At 35.6% G+C, this 12337-nt stretch overlaps 1 protein-coding gene across 1 annotated transcript in view; it reads left to right on the plus strand.

The window, feature by feature from the left end:
* Positions 1-11664, plus strand: part of LOC582602 (guanine nucleotide exchange factor VAV2) — a 67510-nt gene extending 55846 nt beyond the window's left edge. Inside the window, 6 exon segments of the mRNA XM_030984257.1 lie at positions 705-792; positions 1845-1953; positions 3002-3043; positions 4555-4587; positions 7687-7850; positions 8902-11664. Of these exon segments, the coding sequence (XP_030840117.1) occupies positions 705-792; positions 1845-1953; positions 3002-3043; positions 4555-4587; positions 7687-7850; positions 8902-8952 (487 nt within the window). The 3' untranslated portion in view covers positions 8953-11664.
* The last annotated feature ends 673 nt before the right edge of the window (positions 11665-12337 follow it).

The raw sequence follows: 12337 nt of genomic DNA on the forward strand, positions 1-12337 counted from the left end.
TGAAATGCACCTAATGACAAGCGTTTTCTCCCTGTATTTTTGGTTTGTTTTATTCCAAGCGTCCTCGCGCAACCTCTGTGTATGCTGTTTTTTTTTTAATGTATCGATTATTACATACACATATTTTTTTTTTTATAGCAGATGTTTCTGCATTTATTGATAAATCAAATATAAAACATTCAAATAACAATAATAGTATATAATATAATTGATTTACATAAAGAATGACAACTTAAATACTTACAAATAGAAAATGCATAATTGAAAGCTTGAACATATCGAGGAAAGTAAAAATAATCAAGATAAATGCAGAAGCCGACTATCATAAGCAAGAATGCTCGAGTCGATAGCAACAAACACAATTGAGAAAAAAATCACAAACATCAGGGAAAAAAAACAGGCAATTTCATTGGCACCAAAAGAAAAGATAGTCTGTTAACATTTAAACAAATTAAAATCATACATTTTAAAAATGTTTCTCGCTGGAAAAATTGCTGGAAATAATGACCCTGGAAGTATTTGAAACAATCAGAGAAAATCTGGAGAAAAAAATCAGGGATAATCAGGAAAATTTGTTTTCATGAAACGTTGGTTAACCCTTTGATTGATTGTGGAAGGCATCATTGACTTGTGAGAGTTTGTTTGTTTGTTTGTTTGATTGTTTGTTTGTTTGTTTGTTTGATTGTTTGTTTTTGTTCTGGTAGACATGAAGGCAATATCAAGCATATGAAGGTAGTGATGGAGAACAATCAATTTGGACTAGCAGAACAAACAACCTTCTCTTCATTACAAGTAAGTCTAGTAGCCTCTACTCATCTTCTACTGTTTCTCCTCCATTTTCTTTGCCATCCCTCATTTTGTATTCTCTCCCTTTTCTTCTTCTTCTCCTCCTTTTCTCCTCCTTCTTATTCTTCTTCTCTTTTTCCTCCTCTATTTTTTTCTCCTCCTCTTCACTATTTCTCCTTCCTTACCTTTGCATGTTCTTCCTTCATATTCTCCTCTTACTTCTCTTTCTTCTTCTTCTTCTTCTTTTCCTCCTCCTCCTCCTCCCTCTCCTCTTACACTATTTCTCCTTCCTTACCTTTGCATGTTCTTCCTTCATATTCTCCTCTTACTTCTCCTTCTTCTTCTCCTCCTCCCTCTCCTCTTACACTATTTCTCCTTCCTTATATTTGCATTTTCTTCCTTCATATTCTCTCTACTTCTCCATCATGTTCTTTTTTTCTTCGTCTCCTCCTCATTCTACTCCTTCCCATCACCTCCCCCCCCCCCCTCTCCTCCTCCTCCTCCTCCTCCTCTTCCTCCTCCTTTTTCTACTACTGCTTCTTCTCCCCTTTTTCCTCACTTCTCCTTTTCTTACTCCACCTTTCTGCTTTTTTGTGTTGTTGTTTTTGTATCTATTTTCCATTTCTTCTCCTCCTCTTGTATAACCAGTTCCAATCTAACTGGGTCATTGGTCAATAGTATACAAATAATACACTGCAGTGAGGGCATTAGTAAGAATAACCCACACAAGGTACCTTTGGAACAGTCTGCCGAGGGCATTTGGACTTCTTTTAAGGTACAGAGTATGGGTTATTTTACTGATGCCCGAACAAAATGATTTGTATTATTTGTTTTATAAGATGATGTTTTATTTGTTTTATAAAAAAATGTTTTATAACATGATTTTATTAATGACCGGTCATTAATAAAATTATGTGTTAGGCAAAATAAATGCCTGGTCACGTGTAAGCTCTCAACCAATCATTTGAATTGGATCCTCTTCATCATCTTATAAACTCTTATTTACTGATGTCTTGTAGCCTTACACTCATTCAAATGCTCCATTTCCACCTCTGCAGGAAATGATCAACCACTACGGTACAAACAGCCTTGTGAGCGTGTTCCGAGGGCTGAATGCGTATCTACGGAAGCCATACAGAGGAGGAACCATGCCCTTAACAGAGAATGGTAAGGGTCCTCATTTTCTATACGTCCTTTGGCAAGGCATTAATCTTCATTTGCCACACTCGACCCAGTTGAGGTAAATGGGTACCTGGCAGGAATCAATTCCTTGTGAAATGCTGGAGCGCTGTAATGGCAGCTAGGCTAAAGCCAGGGTAATAATAAATGCACCCCGGAATAAAATTTCTAGACAGACGGCGCTATAGAAATGCGGCGCTATAGAAATGCCTATTATTATTATCATTATTAATGTTACATGTAGAGGTGTCGTGGTCTAGAGAATAATTTCCGGACTGTGAACCACGAGGTACAGGGTTCAAATCTCTGCCCCAGCACTATCTTCCTCTGACGAGACATTAATCTAAGTGCTGTAGTCAAACGTTTAACCGTCCGGTATCGGACCGCCCATGGCACTATTCGTTTTCATTTGGATGGTTTTGTTTTTATTTTTTTAAGTTTCGATTTATGCCCCCCACCTGGCACTATGCCTGGCAATGTCTCCCAGCTCAGTAATTGGTGTGTTGACTCACCACTCGGAAACTAGAACAAAACTCTCAATATGTACATGTAGTTTATAAAAATCCTCTAATTTTTCTTCTATTACACATGGCGTACCACAAGGTTCTATCCTAGGTCCTCTACTGTTTTTAATTTACATTAATGATCTTACACATTCTTCTAAAAACGACATTGTTACTATCATTTGTGACAAGTTCACAAGCACAAGCACAAATCAGCGCCTTCAACTGCACCTCGCAGTTTAATGAAAGTCCTTCCCGCGTGGGTTTTTTAACATGTACCTGGCTTGCTGCCGACAAGAGTCCCCTCCCCCCCCCCCCAGATGTAGATTTGTGACGTCCCTTGAGAGACCAATGCCAGTAAATGGTGAGAGCAAACAGTGACATGAACAGCCTGCCATAGTTAAGTTAAACTGAAAGTTGATCTTAGTCTTGTTTCCCATGCTAAGGTTGATTTAGCAATAAAATTACTGTAACTCAGTGTAATACCGTTATGAGACTGTAATGTTTACCTTATAAACCATTATTTGTGAAAGGAGCTGGTCCCAACCCTGAAGCCGAACCTCCAACTTCTTTAGGTATGCTGTGGAATCTATTTTCTAATCTTGTGCACAACATACGGCTTACTTATCACATCTTACTTCATATACATGTACTAAGGCTGCGACGGGTAGTCGAATGCTCGAGTACCCGCATGGTTGACAACTACTCGGGTACGATTTCTCGTACCCGAATATTCGGCCGCAAAAAAAAAAAAAAAAAAAAATGTCCAGGCCCACGCTTACCCGTGCCAGGGAGAGCGGTGGCCACACTGTCAAACTCACCTTTCAGAAACTGGGACCAAATGTCCAGATTTCTGTTTGGACTTGGAGGAAAATGGATTATTCTGCCATCTTTGGTTTTTAAAACAGCATTGTTTACTGTTATTATTCTCATTAAATCGGCGCCTTCAACTGCAACTCAAGGTAAAATTGCATGCGTTTTCAGCGAGGGACCTGGGAAACTGCCCAGTGTATGGTAGTGGCAAAAAAAGAAAAAATGAAAAAAAATGAAAAAATCAAAAAATCAAAAACAAAATCAAAAAATTTAAAATTTTAAAAAAAAAATCAAAAAAATTCAAAGAAATTATAAAAAAACATGGCGTCTGAATATTCGAGTATTCGCTTATGAGCCTGGGAGTGTAATCGGGTACCTCATTACACTGTTGTGCACAGCCCTAACATGTACACTCACTTTTTAGGAATAAACTGAACCTATATGAAGCCTAGTTGTATGTTTGTCTCCCATGCTATTGTTTATAATAACAACATTTCATTATAGGATTTAGTAATACAGTTAAACCTGCTTTAGTGACCACCTTTCTACAAAGACCGCATTCTTTGTTTCCCTTGAAAATGCTTTCTCATTGAAACATGTACTGAAGGAACCTGTCTACAAAGACCACTTGTTGTGTTTCCCTGGGGTGGTCGCTATAGCAGAGATGCCAACTGTTCCGTTTTTGCCGTATTTGTTCCGTTTTTTCGCTATGAATACGGCAGTACGTTTTTTGTATGTTTTGTTACGTTTTAAAAATTTTTTAGTAATGTTTTTCTTAATTTCTGATCATGGGCTTTGTGTCGTAAGTGTATTATGCACCTACATCTTAAAACGATGCACGCAGGAAGGTGATACGGGCCCCAAACTGCGCACATTGCGAACAACCCACATGTAATGTATGCATGTCGCGCTCCGATCCGGGTACGTATACGTGGTACTGCTTGGTTTTTAAGCTCCTCGATTGGGCGATATGTTAAGTTGAGAGATTTTTTCTAAAATACTGTTTTTTTCCAAAAATACTGTTTTTTGCTCTTAAGAATACTTTTTTTTGTTGAAGAAGGTTGGCATCTCTGCTATAGACAGGTTTGACTGTATAAACGTTTCATTATAGGATTAAGTAACATTTTATTATTTTCATTTTCTTATGACATCACCAGACAGTAGGCCTACATGTATGTGGTATCAGACAGTTTTGTCAAAATCGTTCATTATAAAGTGTAAGATCGTTCCAAAACCTGAACGTTTCCTTTTAAAAACGTTATTTTTGAAAAAGGAGCTGGTTCCAACTCTCAAGCGATACTTACAGGTATGCCGTGAAATCTTTTATTTTCTAATCTTGAGCCACAATATATGGCTTATGGCTTAATTATAATTTTTTACTTCATATACGCTCAATTTTAGAAAATTTCACTTTAATTATTATTTGGTTTTGGTAGACTGAATGCTTTACTAAGAAATGCTTGAGTATAGTACTGCTCCTTGCACTAACTCCTGATGTAGTCATGGTCATCACATCGACAAAAAAGTAACATTTTATCAGAATGCAATATAATTGATGCCTAGATAAATAAAGAAAAGAATATTTCTTGTAAAAATAGTTAATTGTGAAGTCATTTATGAAGTCATTTCAGTAAACGTATTAATGAACATGCACAAAGAAGCAACCATGATAATGAGTCACTGTGTCAGCAAATTTTCAAAAAATTTATCTATACATGTACAGTAAAGCTATTCTAAACAAAACTCTTACTGCTATTCGTTCATTAATCATAATCTCTATTTAGAAAAAGTGAGAACATGAACACTTTCATAGGAAAACGTCCTCTTCAAATCTCATATTTATTTGCATTTCATTTCAATTTAAAAATGGCTTAATTTTCATACATGATTTGCTCTAAATCGCTTTTTCTCCTTAACCAAAACACATAGGTTGTAGGTGGGAACATGGTTCTAATTATTACTCAGAGATGGATAAGTGCTAAGATTACTGACTTGTGAACAATATTAAAGATGAAGTTGAGTTCTGGTCATGTGGTTGCATTGTGAAAAAAACGGTGTGGAATCGACCAGAAAAGGTTGATCATCTAGCATATAAGAATTTGTGTGTATTGCAAGGTTCTGGAATCATCAAAATGATAAGAAATTTGGCCAAGTCTTGGTAAAGTTACAAACACTGTACACAGAAAGATGTATATGGGACTACACGAACACGTGGCGTAAAAATCCTACCCTGGATTTTTACGATGTTACAGTGTACATGACATATTTAGAATATGAAGGCATTTGAAGAGCCATGCTTTTCAGGGAACATGTCTTATCTGATGTTCTTCCACATTTGCATAATAAGAATGATAACGCTCACAAATTATTTTTCATCTCTTCCCAGAACTCAACTTTATCTTTAAATGCAGTTATCCCTTTTAGAATCTCTCTATAGATCTTGTTTGAAGGAGAGAACAGGATCGATATAATCCAATCTATTGCCTGACTTTAGGCTCTGTTACTTATCCATTACAGCCTTAGGCTTCATATATTATATATGGCTGGGTCTCTTTTCAATTAATTAGCTAACACTAAGTGGTATTCCCGAGTAACAGGTTGAATAATTTAACCCATAGTTGATGGTTCTGCACATTTATGTGCTACGTCTGTGTAATTATTCCCTCTCATACTCAACTAAAATTGTTTGTCTAAAGTGATATTTTTGTGCAATAAACTAAATATTTGAGGACATTTGCTCATTGAATTTATCCTTGGAATATTTAATAACATTGCCTTAAGTATTTTGATAATTAATTATCAACATCTTTTTTCTAAATGTGTTATAATATTGCTGTGTTATGTTACCATTGTTATTTTATTATTTTGCTCGTGCTCAGACTGCAACTATGAACGGGCTTATACACAAAGCTTATTCTTTGCGTTTCTTAGTTTTGCATTATGAAAGTGACAAATTAGCACTTATGAAAAGTGGAGGTGTAATGGTATAGTGGTTTATCGCTTGACTCTCAACCCAAGGGTTAAGGGTTCAAAAACCCTGTCTGACTCTAACATCCTTTGGCAAGACATTAACCCACATTTACCACTCTCCACCCAGGTGTAAATTGGTATTTGGCATTGATGCTAATAAGGTCTTCCTGGGTAAAGAAAATGACTATTATCATTATTTCAAAAGAAACAATCGGTTGCAATTTTTTTGGGAGATTTGAATACAATGTGTACGAGAAAATCCAATTTGGAAATCATCTTTCTACGTAATTGCACAATGACCACAGGTTCCACTTCTGTTGATGAATATAATATTCAGTTTGTTAAAAGGATAGCACTATAAGTGGGCCCAAACATTATGGATTAAGTATAGAATCCAGATTTTTTTATTTTATTGTAGAAGCAAATTGAGTCATGGTAAGGAGTGTGTGATTTCATAGCATACTGATTTATGAAATCCTGTGTTTAATTTTTTGAAGATATTCATTCATGATTGAAAGTATGTTTTAGCAGAATAAACAATGACCATATTTACATGTGTATCTTTGCTGCTTTTGCCAAATAAATCTCTCCTTGGTTAAATAGTAGATTGAAAGTCTGTCTTCAGCTACATCACAAACTATTCATTCTGTTGGGAAGTGTTATTTTTCTGTGGATAAGAACTTTCACCAATGCTGCACTCTTGACTCTCACTTTCTTTATGCTACACATACCACTGATGGTAAAATGTTGAAGCCTCTAGGAATTCACTACTGTTAGTTTTGTTACCAACTCTGTGTAGAGCAATCATTATGATTTTGTTGGAATATGCATTTTAAATACATGTAGATGCCAACATATGATATCTCACACATTTGGGGAACTACCATCAACAACCATCTGTTCCAGTGTTACTAATAATACTAATAATGATGAAATAACATACATCTGTGAATCTTTATGTACACCCCTTCTTTCTTTTTTTCTTTTTTTCTTTTTTTTTCTCTCTCGCTCTCTCTTTTTTCTCTCTCGCTCTCTCTTTTTTTCTCTTTTTCCCCTTTTACCCTTTTACTAATATTTGTTCCTCCGTTGTATTATTATGTATCCATTGACGGTACTCATGCTATCAAGCTTTGCTTATTTTGTCAACTCTTCTGTTTGATGTTTTGATTAGTTACAGCCAGCCTTACTTTATTCTATATACTCTTTTGTCATGTGTAATATTGGCAATGATTTGTTTCTTATATATTTGTAAAACTGCAAAACAAAAAGAAAATCAAACAGAAATATATAAATCAAATCAAATCAAATAAATCAAATCAAATCAAACTTTGCTTGATTTCAATGATGCAGATGTGAAGAACAACTGTTACACTGGACAGTAACAATAAAATAACCAATAATGATGAAATAACTTTGCTTCATTTTGATAATGCAGGTGGGAGGAACAAACGTTACAACGTGACCGGGCAGGCCAAGGCCATGTATGACTTCAGTGCGAGGGATACGAGAGAGCTGACGTTGAGGGAAAACGAGATGGTGGCCATCATCAGCAAGGCAGGAGGACATAGAGGGTGGTGGAAAGGATGCATAGGCGACAGGGTAAGACAGCGTCTGGGGGGGGGGGTGTTTCACAAAGATCCTAAGTCAAACTTAAAAGCATCGTTTAACAATGTTAAATCTGAGATGCATTGCCCTACGTGGTATCCAGTGTCTTTGATATGGTGTAATATTGAAGCCCTAAAAAAATTGCACTTCAAAATGATCATGAAGTGCCTCAAAAAGTAAACATCTTTGAGTGACCGATTTTACCATTTTCCCCAATAGACTGTAGTGTTATAAAAACCATTAGGAAAACGCAAAATTTGATTTCGATTTCCAATCATGAATATTTTGATAATCAGACAGGCGATTGGCTTGTAAAAGTCATGGGGTTCCTGACTGACTAAAAGGGTTATAATTATCATTGCAGCATGAGCTAAATCTAGGGCTTTGTTTCACAATGTGAGGCAATGTTACCGAGCCACTTTAAAAGGCATAAAATGTTGATTTAAATCATTCATATTTTCTGTTATCAAGGAGATTTCATGTTCTTGATGTGAAATTTATGAAAAGTCTAAATTACTTCAATTTTTGCTTTTAGACATAATTTATTTTAAGGCTACAAATGGCTCTCCAAATGTTTATGTCCAACTTAGAGTTAAGTTTGACTTAAGATCTTTGTCAAACACTCCCCAGGATAATCGTACCGTTTATTCCTTTAGAGATATAGGGTAAGGATTGCAATTGGCGATCTACATATAGGTTTTGGGTTAGGGGCAGGGTTATCAGATTCACGGGAGCTCATTTGAAGGGGGGAAAAGGCTGCAGGTTTATGAAATACATAGTAGATTCCATCAATAAAATTCTTATACTGCCATATATAGCACAAGTAAATGCTCAGGGTCCAAGAGTTGTAACTGATCCTGATTGATTGCAAGTCCTACAATCACAAACTTAGAAATCCTATACCTTTTCAAAACAGAGTTGCTTTTTAAGTTGCACTTAATTTGAATCAATCTCAATTGTTTATAAGTTTAGGCTCAGATTTTGAACATGACAATGTGATCTCCTAATTTATCTGTTACTTATTCTTATTATTTATTTCCTACAGGTTGGCTATTTCCCTTCGACGTATGTTGAAGAAATCGACGTGCCGTCCTGATGCACCACGAGACTTTCACCACGATAACATCCCAGATGGAATCGCGACTTGCGTTATGATTATTGTATGTACTGTTTCACAGAGCCTTTATCCTTCTATACATACATGTGTGATAATTGAAAAAAACTAGTGTGAATATTAGACTTATATATTTGTGAGATAAAGTGGTGAAGACAAGCGAGTGTAACTAACTAACCCAGACTCCTCCTCATCGACTGATGAGAAATGTTGCCGATATTAAAGTGGCTTCGGTATATGTGCTGGACCCACAAGATATAATATAAACTGATCAGAGTAGATTCATATCAACCTGTTATCCCTATGTATGTATTTGTCCCCCCCCCCCCACCCCCCAATCAAAAAAAAAAGGGAGGGGTAATCTTCTATATATCTTTTTTTGCATTGTTTATTCAATTCTAATTTTCTAAACTACATCTCTGTGTTATAGTCCAGACGTATCACAATGTAGTGAAGTATCCGCCATTGAAAATCAACTTCTCTTTACATGGGTTGAATGATAATGTGAAAAGAGGTTGCATATAGTTTGGTTGTATGCTATAAACAACAGGTAATTAAACACAATGCTTCTGGGGAAATTGAGACTTTAAAAAAAAAACTTTTATTTTTAATTATTCATTTAGAACCATCAAATGTTTGTTATTATGTATCGCCATAATTTGTTCTATCATTTACTTTTGTACAGGGATCAAGAGCAGTGATATCAAAATATTTGCTATTTTATACTATGTAGTTTTTTGTACTCCCTTCTAAAGAAGAACAAAATGTTATTAGGGGCCTGTTTCACAAAGTCTTTTTTCAATGACAATGACAAAGATCTGTGACAAATCTGCTGATATCCAATCAGAAGCAAGGATTTCAGTAGCTTATAACAAAAACTGTCATTTGTCACTGATGACAAGTTTTGTGAAACACCCCCAAGTAAGACTTTCTCATCGTGGAATATGACATCAATTACATATTTTTGATATAATACTTCTGTTTAGATGTCAAAGTGAACATTGGTAGCTGTATCTCGTAGTTTATGCTTGCTTTCCCAAGCTTGTGTGCTGTCTGAGTAGCCAAACTTCATGTTAATTAAACTCACAGCTTTTATATCATCCTCTTTAATATTGAGACCAAAATAATACATGCGTATATTATAGTCTTAATTTATTTTGAATATGTTGCACAATTTGATATGTCACAATGATATAATACACATGCTAAATGTATATTCTTTATACCGATGGATGGGGGTTATAGTTGGTCAATATGCATAATTCAGGTAACGGTAAAAATGTTACGTGTAAACAGAACTGAGTAGACTACTTTATTTGGTTGCACAGAGGAATTCCCAACCGATGTAAGAATAGAGCCTTGTATTTAAATAAAGATGAAGGTAATCTTAACTAAATATTCAATCGTCATGAAATTAACAATTGAGGACTTTGTCCTCTTACTGAAACTAGTCGAACAAAGAGTACTGATGCATCCATGTTAACATCTTATACGTGCAAATAAGTGAAAGGACGAGCCATTGATATTTGCTGATGAGTGGAAAACAAGAAAACTCACACTTTGTCAATGACATTTTGAAAGAGAATGTTGAGTTCTGGTCATGCAATTGCAATGTGAAAAAAATGTGTGGAAGTTATTGGTGTATACCGTGAGGTTTTGGAATCATCAAAGTGATCAGAAATTGGCCCAGTCTTGCTATTAAAGTGCCACATGCACTGTACACAGAAACGTGTACAAGGGCCTACACAAAAATGTGGCATGAAAGTTGTCATATTTTCGAATGTGAAGGCATTTGAAGAGCCATCCTTTTGAGGCAACATTTTTCTATAATACTTTCCAAACTTAAGAGAATTAATAAAAAATATACATTATCTTTCACCTCTCCCAGACCTCAACCTTCTCTTTAAGAAATTATAAAGACATTCCAATTTTTTCTCAAGATTGTGAAAAAAATGTCACATGTGTGGCAAAAGAGACCAAAATATATTTTTTTAATGTCAGTTGTATGGTTGGGTTGTGTTTTAACCTTGGCCAATCTTACATCACCTACCAGTACATTGTATCAGGCACGTCGGAATGTTGTGAGTAAACACTGCATGGAGGGGGAATACAAATTGTTTGGTGTACAATGGTTTGCCCCTTAATGAAATGTAAACTCGCACCTTTCTGGTGATTCTACATTATATCTCATGACAAAGATCATTCAATATCTTCTGTTTTGTATGGTATTGCATATTTTGTGTTACACAGAAATACACATTTTTCCAAGAAGTGAAGTCAGATATTTCCATGAATTTCCATGAAGTTTGATTAAGGCAAGCATAACTATTTTGGCGGAGAGAATGTCATTATGCATGCATGTTATTTAAGGAAATTACATGAGAAAGTTGTATGTTGGAATATTCATGAGGGAAAACATGTTAATATTTAGATTTGTACTAGTGGGTATAGGATTGTTATTAGGAACCAATGAATTGATCAGACTCTTTGAGTCAATATGCAAGAAAAGAGAACAAATTATTTGTTTTGCTATTTTTAAAATGAGATGAGACTTCCGATACACTTCCTTCAGAAAGCTAGCATTAACAGATCAAGAGATGTATCAATAACTTTCACAGATCAAGAGAAATATCAATAGTTTTTTATTCAGATATGGGTATTTTTATGAACAAATTTGCTTCCTTGTAAACATTTTGAGATCATGTCATAGACTGTACCGATCAAATAACTTTGTTCATGTCTGTTCCCAAATTAAGATGTCCTATAATAGATGATCTAAGAGCGTTCTCATTAGATGAATACTTATTAAAGCAGTTTTCCATGAGTTCACTTGCAACTTTTATGGCATTGGAAATAAGTACCATGGGCTCCACAACAGCGCCAAAATCAATCCAAGGGACCTCTTAGCATCTGAAAATGCATTGGTGATGCAAGGACATTTTGACCAAAAGTAGAACGTCTTTTATAGCAGAGCAAGACTTAAATTCTTGTTTTTCACACCACATTGGAACAGATTTTAATTGAGTTGTAAGTTGGTCTAGCTGTGTGGTCAGCTCTCCGTCTTGGCCTACGAACTGACTTTATGGACCCCAAGACCTTCTTTGTCTCTAGGTATAACTCTAATTATAAAATCAAGGGGCTAATGAGGCGATGATTTATGGAGCTTAGATGATGCCTCCTTCTCTTAGGGCTAACCAATTGTTTGCTGAGACCCACAAGGGCGTTAACTCTGTGTAAAGGATGTGAAGAAATGACCTACTGGCCCTCAGCAGATGATATACAGTCAAACCTGTCTATAGCAACCGCTCAAGAGGAACACAAAAAGTGGTCTTTGTAGACAGGTGGTCTTTGAAGACAGGTTCTTTTA

The sequence above is a fragment of the Strongylocentrotus purpuratus genome, unplaced genomic scaffold (assembly GCF_000002235.5).
Source record: "Strongylocentrotus purpuratus isolate Spur 01 unplaced genomic scaffold, Spur_5.0 spur5_contig_833, whole genome shotgun sequence".
NCBI lineage: Eukaryota > Metazoa > Echinodermata > Echinoidea > Camarodonta > Strongylocentrotidae > Strongylocentrotus > Strongylocentrotus purpuratus.